This window comes from Pseudogymnoascus verrucosus (assembly GCF_001662655.1).
Source record: "Pseudogymnoascus verrucosus strain UAMH 10579 unplaced genomic scaffold scaffold_2, whole genome shotgun sequence".
NCBI classification, from domain to species: domain Eukaryota; kingdom Fungi; phylum Ascomycota; class Leotiomycetes; order Thelebolales; family Thelebolaceae; genus Pseudogymnoascus; species Pseudogymnoascus verrucosus.
The window spans coordinates 1,016,604-1,026,577 of NW_017263653.1; the positions used below are offsets into that span (position 1 = coordinate 1,016,604).

The window sequence follows — 9,974 nt, forward strand, 5'->3', positions numbered from 1 at the left end:
AAGCTAGTGGAGAGCTTGGAGTGCGGTATCGCTATCGTACCAGAAGATGGCTTATCGCACACAATTTCCCCAGCCCCTCTCTTCTAAACTACCTATTGTTAATGATCTCAATTCTCAGAGTTCGCTCACCATGGCAGCCTCTTCGGCTCCAGGCAGAGAAGACGCCATAATGGCCGTCGAACCAGGGCATGTCGTGAGACCTGGATCCCGGGCCTCGAGCAGCAATTCGACTGACCAGGACGGGTCATTTGCACGAAACAGGACGAGGACGAGCGCAGCGAGTGGGAGAGCGCCTGCGTGGTGGAAGGTCAGGCTCTTCCGGGGGATGGTGGAAGATGTAAGAAGGAGAGCACCCTTTTATTGGAGCGATTGGACAGATGCTTGGGATTATAGAGTCGTGCCAGCGACAGTATATATGTACTTTGCCAAGTAAGTATAGCCCTCGCCTTGCCAATCGCTCCGTAGAGCTAACTTTCTCCCACAGTATTTTGCCAGCCCTAGCCTTCTCTTTGGATATGTTTACGAAAACCGATATGAGCTACGGAGTCAATGAAGTGTTATTAGCGTCTGTTCTGGGGTCCATCGTCTTTGCCGTTCTGGCTGCGCAGCCCCTTGTTATTGTCGGCGTTACGGGACCCATCACGGTGTTTAATTACACGGTTTACGATATCATTACCCCTACGGGCACGAATTTCTTCGCTTTTATGTGCTGGGTTTGCCTCTGGTCACTAGTCATGCATTGGGCGCTTGCATTTACGAATGCTTGTAACGGGCTACGTTACGTCACGCGCTTCTCCTGCGATATATTCGGTTTCTACGTCGCATTTATATACATACAGAAAGGCATCCAAGTCCTCACGCATCAGGGCTACGATGAGGCCTTCTATCTATCCGTCATGGTATCTCTACTTGTGCTTGGCTTTGCCTACGGTTGTGGCATCGTTGGCGAAAGCACCATGTTCCAGCATTACATACGAGTCTTCGTCAAGGACTACGGCACGCCGCTCACAATCGTGTTCTTCACTGGTTTTGTCCATATCGGACGCATGGATGGCGTCCAGCTACAAACCCTTCCAACCTCAAAAGCCTTCTTCCCAACAGCCGACCGAGGTTGGCTCATCCACTTCTGGGATATCTCTGTATCTGACGTCTTCCTCGCCATTCCTTTCGCTATCCTCCTCACCATCCTCTTCTACTTCGACCACAACGTCTCATCCCTTATAGCACAGGGCTCCGAGTTCCCCTTACGAAAACCTGCTGGCTTTCACTGGGACCTCTTCCTTCTTGGCCTCACCACCGGCGTCTCGGGCCTCCTTGGAATCCCCGCCCCCAACGGCCTCATCCCCCAAGCCCCTTTCCACACCGCCTCTCTATGCGTTACCAAGATTGTCCCTGCCTCCGAAGACAACGACTCCAAAGGCCATCCAACAGCAGTTATCGACCACGTCGTGGAGCAGCGAGTCTCGAACCTTGCCCAAGGCCTTCTAACCCTAGGCACTATGACCGGCCCCCTCCTCATTGTCATCCACTTGATCCCGCGCGGTGTTCTCGCTGGCCTCTTCCTCGTCATGGGTGTCCAAGCCCTCGAAGCAAACGGCATCACGCTCAAGATTCTCTTCCTTCTCCGTGACCGCGCACTGACGCCGGCTTCGGACCCGCTACGACGCGTCAGCAAGCGCGCGCTTTACTACTTTGTGTCACTGCAGCTGCTAGGTTTTGCAGCCACGTTTGCGATCACGCAGACGATTGCTGCAGTGGGGTTCCCGGTCTTCATTTTTGCGCTTGTGCCGCTGCGGACATGGGCGATGCCGAAGTGGTTCACGAGCGAGGAACTAGGGCTGATGGATGGGCCGACGGCGAGCGAGTTCACGATGGTGAGTGTGGGTGGGAATTTTGGGGAGGGGGATGGAGAAGGCGGTGGTAGCGGAGTGATGGCGAGCGCGGAGGATACGGCGGTTAGTAGCGATGAAGAGCTCGCGGAGAGGGGACAGCGGGTGGGTGCTGTTGCGACGAGGGATTTTGGGGATAAGGCACACCTCGGGGGAGGGGAGAGGGTCCAGCATCATGGAGTTGTTGGGGAGGAGATGGAGATGAGGAGGCTGAGTGGCGCAGCGAGGAGGAGGAGTACGGCGAGTAGACAAGGGGCACGTGCGGTGGACATAGATCGGTAGAGAGATGGGTAGTTTGATAATTTAGCGGTTAGACGCTTTAGCTGGGAGATGTCTACAATCATCTAGTTTAGTTGATACGCTCCTCCCCATCCTCATCGAGATTCCGTGGAGAATATACACATATTTATACATATTTATCTATCAACCATCCAACATCCCAACAAAAATTTCCCTCCTCCCCCGCCTTTCCCTTCCTCCTCTCCCAATCTCCGCCCACAGTACAAGTTGGTTTTTATCTATGGACGCCTAGGACAATGCAATTCGAGGATACAAATGTGTACACCAGAGAAAACAACAATGAGAAGAGTTGACGCACAGCAGGATACACCCGCCGACACTCATCGACCAGGCTCTCCCACCAATAAACACCCACCACACCACACCCTCCCCTCTACCCAAAACTTCACAACCCCACTCACGCCGGAGTCGTCGGTGTCGGCCCCTCAGGCGGCACATCCTTGACCTCATCCGGGAACGGCGGCGGCGCGCTCTTCTTGTCCCCAGTACCAAAGTACTTCTCGAAGCTCTTGTGGTCCTCGAACGGCCTCTTTCCCAACAGCCTCACCATGTCCTCACGGCCCAGGACCTCCTTCTTCAGCAGCTCCTCGGCAATCAATCCGACCTCATCCTTCTTCGCCTTCAGCAGATCCGAGCACTGGGTGTACGCCTCATCAATGATGCGGCGCACCTCAGCGTCGATGGTCTGCGCTGTCGACTCCGCGAATGGCTTGGTAAGCTTGTTTGGGTCGTCGGCGAAGTGCAGGGGGCCAAGTTTGGGAGACATGCCCCACTTCGTTACCATAGCCGTCGCCATCTTGGTCACCTTGTCGAAATCGTCACTGGCGCCGCTGGTCACAGTCGGGAAGTGCAGCTCCTCGCTCACGCGGCCACCGAGCGTCATAGCCATGCGGTCCATCAGCTGGTTGACGTTCATCAGGTAGCGGTCGCCGGTGGGAAGGTACTGGGCGTAACCCAGCGCGCCCTGACCACGGGGAATGATGGAGACCTTGAGGAGCGGGTCGGCGTACTTGAAGTACCAGCCGCAGATTGCGTGGCCGGCCTCGTGGTACGCGACGACCTTCTTCTCCTCGGGGTCGAGGACGAGGGACTTCTTCTCGAGACCACCAATAACGCGCTCGATGGCTTGCTCGAAGTGGGTCATCATGACAGATTCGGCGTTGGTGCGAGCAGCTGGTATCAGTTAGTATATGTTAAAACGACAATTGTAGGAAGAGGACTCACCAATAAGAGCTGCCTCGTTACAGCAGTTGGCAATATCGGCACCAGAGAATCCGGGGGTGAGAGTAGAGAGGCGTCCAGTCAAGTAATCGATATCCTCGTTCGTGACGATCTTTTTCAGGTGAACCCTGAAGATCTGCTCGCGACCAACCATAGTGGGGCGATCGATGGTGATGTGTCTATCGAAGCGGCCAGGACGCATGAGAGCCTTGTCCAAAACATCCGGTCTGTTCGTACCCGCCAGAACAACGACTTGATCCTTGGTGTTGAAGCCGTCCATCTCCGTGAGGATCTGGTTCAGCGTGCTCTCGCGCTCCTCGTTACCGCCTCCAAAGCCAGACTTCTCTCTCGACTTACCAATCGCGTCGATTTCGTCGATGAAGATGATACAAGGGGTTGTCTTGCGGGCCATGGCGAACAGGTCGCGCACACGCGACGGACCGACACCGACGAACATCTCCATGAACTCGGAACCACTGACGCTGAAGAATGGCACGCCGGACTCGCCGGCCGTGGCCTTCGCCAACAGGGTCTTACCGGTTCCGGGAGGCCCGGACAGGATAGCACCGCGGGGAATCTTGGCGCCTAGCCTCGAGTAACGCTCTGGCGTCTTCAGGAAGCTGACGAACTCCATGATCTCCAGCTTTGCCTCGTCCATGCCTGCGACATCGGCGAACTTGACCTTAATATCTGTCTCGTGGTTGAACTTCTTGGCTCTGCTCTTGCCCATGCCGAACATTCCGCCCTGTCCACCGCCACCACTTGCACCACCAGCCATACGGCGAATCATGAAGATAGTGACACCGACAATCAGAAGCGTTGGTCCCAAGGAGATGGCGAGGTCCACAAGCGAACCCTCCTTAGTATAGCTGACCGGTATCCTCTCCCTGCTCGGGATAGCAAGCTGGTTTTGCGCCTCCTCGAGGTGCTGCTCGAAGGATTGCACGGACCCAATTGTGAAGTAGTAGTGGAAGTTAGGTTGCGCAGCTGGTGACTCTGGGTAGGCGCGCGCCGTGGCCTCGCGGTGCAGCACGACGCGCACGCGGTTCTCGTTGACGACGACAAGCTTCTCGACGAGGCCCTTCTCGAGGAACGTCGTCCGGAACTCTTGCCATGTGATGTCGCGCGAGTTCTCGCCCGGCACGACCATTCTGTAGAGCATGTAGGTTGTGAACGCACCTAGCATGGCAGTGTTGAAGTCCAGCTTGAGCTCGAAGGACTTAGGCCCGCCCTGCCCGCCGCCCTGCTGCCCTTGCTGTCCCTCCTGCTTGCCGCTCTTGTTCCCGCCAGGTGGCGGAGGTGCCTCGATCGGTTCCTCCTGCCCAGCCGGAGGAGCGAACTCGCTAAGTGACTTGCCCTTTGCTTCTAGTTCGATCACAATTTTCGCGAGGTTGAGCATGATCGCCGCCTCTTGTGTGCTCAACGGCTCTCCTCCCTTGTGCTTCTCAAGAATCCCGAGCAGTGCCTTCGGATAGCCCTTCTCCTTTAATAACCTCGCCGATACCTCCGATGACCAGGACTTTGGGAATGAAAACCCCTCCTTCAGCTCCTCAGTTATTCCCTCCAGCGCCACCGCATCCTCAGGCGAGAGCATCACTATCCCATTCCGCATGAGCTTCTGCGCGTTCTCCGCCGCCTGCCCATGGGCGAGACTCCCATGGAGAAATCCCAAATCCATCTCTTTCTCCGGGCCGGGGGTTGGCGGCTCAACCCCCTCCTCCACCTTCTTCACCTCCCCCTTCTCCACCTTCTTCTCCCCAGCCTCCTTATCCCCATTCTCCTTCTCCACCTTCTTCTTCCCCCCCTCCTCCATCTTCATCCAAGAACTCCCACTCGTAAACCCCCTAGCCGCCACCATCCTCGCGCTCAACGGCACCGCACCCCGCCTCCCCAATCCATGCCTCGCCGCTATCCTCGTCGTCGCCGCCGCCACTCCCAGCCGCGCAATGCGCCCCGGCGTCCGCAAGAGCATGCTCATCGCTCCTCCGTGCTCGGCCCGCGCGGGCTCGTCGTCAGCGCCGTCGTGTGCGGTCTCTCGTCGTTTTCAGCGGTAGTAATCGTGCGTTTCGTGTGGTTTATCTCATCCGGGACGTGTGCAATTCGGGAAGCGCACGCGTGTGTGTTTTGTTGGTTGGGATTGAGTGGTTTGCGCTGTGCAGGGGACGGGTTTTTTGGGGTCTGCTTGATGGGTATGATGGTCGGGATGTAGTAGCTTCTCGCTAAATTGTTAAGAATATTCCGCGTAGCACCCGCCGATGCCTTGGGGAGAGAATGATTACATAATCACGGAGCTACGTAGTTGCCATACCTCGGAGATACCTTACTGCCGGTCTTGGAAACCAACTTTTTGCTCTTAGTAGTTGTGCCAAGTATGTAGAAGTTTAAAGAAGGGGTTGTGGATAACAGCATTAATCATAGGAACTATGGTTTAAGAAAAAGCGTTTAATCGCTCAGAGTTGCAATTCGCAAGCTAACTCAGAAATGGAACTAAAGAGATTATTCCCATTAGTTTAAAGTTTAAATTCCTAAGATCAATTCCCAGGCTCATGCACGCACTCTTAGTCTCTCACTTTTGCTCACTCATTCCAAGTCAACGCCCGTATGGTCCTCGCAGTAAGTATGTATAAAATCATTTTCAGATTCTCATAGCTCCATCTACAGCTCCCACCCCCTAGCACACCGCCCCGAACAATAACCTCGCCCCCATCGCGAAGCAAAATTTGAGTGAAGATCCGTTTCCCATCCCATCATACCCACAGCCCTCATAAATATCTCCTGGAAACCCCATTCATACAGAGCAAATGCTCACCCTCGTCAAAAATCCCAAGCCAAAAACTCTCCGAAAACAAAAAGCAAAAGCCAAAAGAAGCCAGAGAAAAGACGAAAAGCATCCCGCTCTCCCCAACACCATCCCATCCCATCCCATCCCATGCCCTCTAATATAATACATTACTTCCCCCTCCCTCTCCCCCTTTTCAACAAAACTCACAATCACCTCTCCACCGCCCCCGGAACCCCAGCACCCCCAGCACCATCACCCATCCCCACCCCACCGCCCGTCAAATCCGCCCAATCCCACTCCAGTGTCATAGGCATATTCCACAAATCCGGCGGCACAAACGGCTGCTGGAAGCTCTGCGGGTTAATCGGGGAATGCGGATCCGCCCCCGACAAGTATCTACTCATATCCGGGAACGGCACTCCCCCACCGCCACCACCATTCGCCGCCGCCGCCGCAGCAGCAGCCGCATTAGACAGATGTTCGAAATCCGTGGCGATCTCATGGAACCCCGCATCAGACATCCAACTCATATCCTGCGCCTGCCCACCCCCCCTCCCATCCGCAGCCGAGTACGACGTCACATCCCCATACCGAAACTGCGGCGGGGTCTGCCCGGCACTACTGCTAGGCGGGGGTCTCGCAATCGGCGGCCTATTAACGCTAAGATTCGGGAGCACCTCATCGAGTTCCTTGCGCTTTCGGCGCGTAGTCGTGTCGCGATCGGCTTTGTCGAGGACGACGCGGGCGATGCGCTCGAATTCGGCGCAGACGCCGAGCATGCGTTTTACGCCTGTGTTTTCGTCTTCGCCGGCGAGCATGGAGAGGAAGTTCACGACGAGGTTCATGAGCCGGACGTCGGAGCGGGCGCGGGGGTCTTGGGGGTTTTGGAGGATGTTGCCGAAGAGGGTCATGAGGGCGGAGACGGGGTAGTAGAGGATTAGCCTGTGGGAGGGGAGGGTTAGTTTGTGTATTGTGATGTGGGGAAGGGGGGGGGGGTGATTGGAGGGGCTTACCAGACACAAGAGAAATCGCCTTGGGGAACGTATTTGACGAGGTGGATTGAGGCGCGTGCGGAGGATACACACAGCGCCGCGGACGAGAAGACGCGCGGGTTAAGCGGTCGCGAATTCAGGCCCTGGATGGCGAAGTTGGAGAGTCGGCTTGTCCAGTAGCCGTGGTGGATGGACATGCGGTGGATGGTGGTGAGGCAGTTGTAGTATCCGAAATGTAGCACGACGACGTGGAGGATGAGTGGAGTATGCGATGCCTTGATTTCGTGCTCGGGGCGGAAGTCGATGGGGATGCTGTCTTTCCACTCCTCGAGCTGCTGGTCTAGCTCGCCGATTGTGTTGAGTAGTTCGCCGTCTGACTGTTTTGAGGCGCGCGTCGAGTAGAGCTGGGTGTATACCTTGCTCACGATCGTGGAGAACTCGCACATTAGTCGGAACAGGTTGACCTTGCCCTTACCATCCGCCAGCGGGATGTTACCGATGTTGTCCTCTGGGTCCGCGCTCGGAAGCTCCACATTCATATCATCGTCATCCTGTACGGGCGGCCGCCCGAAGCGCAGGCAGATGTCCTTGTCGAGCATATACCCAATCCAGAAAACGCGCTTGCGCTGCTCAATCTCAATTGGGTTGAGGTTGAAGCCCGACCCGCGCTTGTGCAGCCCGATGCTGTGCGACAGCCTGATGGCGGATGCGACCAGGAGGAACGACGGCTGCGGGTTCGGCGTGCCTTGCATGAATAGCGCCATGCCGAGGAGCGCTTGTACGCTGAGAAGATCGGTGTTGCGCATCGTTAGCTCGGTGTACACCGCCATGGCGTTCTTGAGGTAACCCCACGCCTTCTGGTCTTCCTCTTCCGGGACCAGATTGCTCATAACCCGTAGGCGATGCGCAATGGCGAGGGCGATATTCAAACTCGCCCACCATCCTGATCCGTCATATGGGTCGCGAGAATATTGTCGCTCGACGAGGTGCATGAAGGTCGGTTGGTGGAAGAGAGGGAACATGCAGTTGAAGTTCTCAAAGAAGTCCTTCAACAGAGACAACGCCTCTGCCTTCTGCGGAAGCTGGAGATATATGCGCCGCTCGAAGATATCACCAAACACCTCCGGCTTCCAGTACACCCACTTATTGTCATCGACCGTCGCCTCCGCGATCATAGTCTGAAACGACTGATCGCCCGTCTTCTCATTCACCCACTGTATTCCCTTGGGCGAGAATATCGAGAACCCCGACGACGACCCAATATACCTCGTCTCACCCTGATCATTAGTAACGAGCGAGCACATCAAATCCGACAGCTCCTCCACCTCCTCCGCGGTCTTCTCCCCCACCCTCCGCTCCGACCCCCCCATCGTCCCCGGCGTGGGCACACTATTCGGGCTGTCGGACTCACCCTCCGCGCCCGGCGTCCCCCTCAGCGTCGTCGCCTGCGACGGCGACGTCGGGATCGAATCAGAGAAGTGACTCGCATCCCTCTTCGCAGACTCGCGACTCGCCAAGCGTTTCTCCAACATCCCCAAATCCGTACTCCCCCCATCATCCTCATTCAGCAGCCCCGACAACCTCAGCAGATTCTCCATCCTCCCCAGCCTATTCTCCAGCCCCTCAATATACTTCGCCCCCTTCGGCGGACTCCTCTTCTTCTCCACCTGCGTAAACACGCACTCGGTCTTGTAGTTTGTGCAATGGCTGCACGCGGGCATCTGGCCATCGCACTTGATCTTCTTCTTCCGACACATGTCGCACGCGCGCGCGATGCGCCGCCGCTTCGCCTCGTTGCTGTCGTCGAGCAGGGTTCCCGCGTCGCCGAACATCCCAGAGGTGAGGCCCATGCCCTCGAGGCCGGTGAGGATGGGTGAGCCGTCCGCGGCGTAGGAGCCGAAGATCTGCGGCGGCGGGTCGTGGTTTAGGTGCGCGGAGGCGTGCATGGGGTAGGTGTGATGGTTGGGGTTGGGAGACATGGTGGTCGTGGTCGTGGTTGCGCGTGGCGCTGTGGGTGGTGGTGGTTCTGTCGTCAGTCGCAAGACGGATGGTGGATGTGGGATGGTGTGAGCATGCCAGTCTCTCAGACCGGATGAGTTGGGATTATATGTGGCGGGGTTCGTGGTATTTCGTTTCTCGTTCCTCTTTCGCAGATATTATCGATCTTGATCTCTCGCCGCCGTTCCCATATAATTATTTGGTAGTGGTTCCCTCTCTATCTCTCTAGCGGCAACGAATTAGACTAGAGTACCATGATTCAAGCTGACAAACGTTATAAATTATTTTAGAAACGGTATTGAGCGAACAGTGCAAGCCGGGGAACAGAGTTTCCGGACTAGAAAGTCGCAGAGTAGAGTAGATCTTTTTGAATTGCCTAGTTGAGAGAGTTGAGAAGAAGAGAGAGGGGGGGGGGAAGAGTGAGGAGGAGGTAGGAGGGGTGACTTACAAAGTATAATGCGATTGATGCCTTTGAATTCGGGGTTGGGCTTTTTTGGGGTTGGGGTATGTTGTATGGGTATGGTATGGGTCTAGTGTTCTAGTCGGGGGTCGGAGATCGGGGGGGTCGGAGTCAAAGTTTAACGAGGCGCCGAAGGGAAGTCTCGATACGAATACGCTTGGGTGGTTGCACACTCTAAACAGCTAAAAAGGGTACTTCTTTACTACTTTTTACTGTCCGCGGGGAGTGGAGTAGTAGTGTGGGCACGGAGGGGAGGGAATAATTCGAATATTCCATTTATTTTATTTATGAAGGAGAATTATGAATTTCACGGGATTTATTGAGGTATTAAA

The 9,974-nt window shown here is 55.8% G+C and overlaps 3 protein-coding genes across 3 annotated transcripts; 1 reads left to right on the top strand and 2 right to left on the bottom strand.

Moving 5' to 3' along the window:
• The first annotated feature begins 39 nt into the window (after positions 1 to 39).
• On the top strand, positions 40 to 2,283 carry VE01_00997 (uncharacterized protein). The gene is made up of 2 exons (XM_018270525.2): positions 40 to 429; positions 485 to 2,283. The coding sequence occupies exons 1-2, from the start codon at positions 47 to 49 to the stop codon at positions 2,169 to 2,171; spliced, it is 2,070 nt and encodes a 689-aa protein (XP_018134723.2). The 5' UTR covers positions 40 to 46; the 3' UTR covers positions 2,172 to 2,283.
• Positions 2,181 to 5,618, bottom strand: AFG3 (AAA ATPase afg3). The gene is made up of 2 exons (XM_018270526.2): positions 3,414 to 5,618; positions 2,181 to 3,362 (listed from the first exon to the last, which is right to left on the bottom strand). The coding sequence occupies exons 1-2, from the start codon at positions 5,386 to 5,388 to the stop codon at positions 2,587 to 2,589; spliced, it is 2,751 nt and encodes a 916-aa protein (XP_018134728.1). The 5' UTR covers positions 5,389 to 5,618; the 3' UTR covers positions 2,181 to 2,586.
• A 335-nt stretch (positions 5,619 to 5,953) lies between these two features.
• Positions 5,954 to 9,628, bottom strand: VE01_00999 (uncharacterized protein). Its single transcript, XM_018270527.2, has 2 exons — positions 7,206 to 9,628; positions 5,954 to 7,134 (listed from the first exon to the last, which is right to left on the bottom strand). The coding sequence occupies exons 1-2, from the start codon at positions 9,161 to 9,163 to the stop codon at positions 6,402 to 6,404; spliced, it is 2,691 nt and encodes an 896-aa protein (XP_018134727.1). The 5' UTR covers positions 9,164 to 9,628; the 3' UTR covers positions 5,954 to 6,401.
• Positions 9,629 to 9,974: the final 346 nt, after the last annotated feature.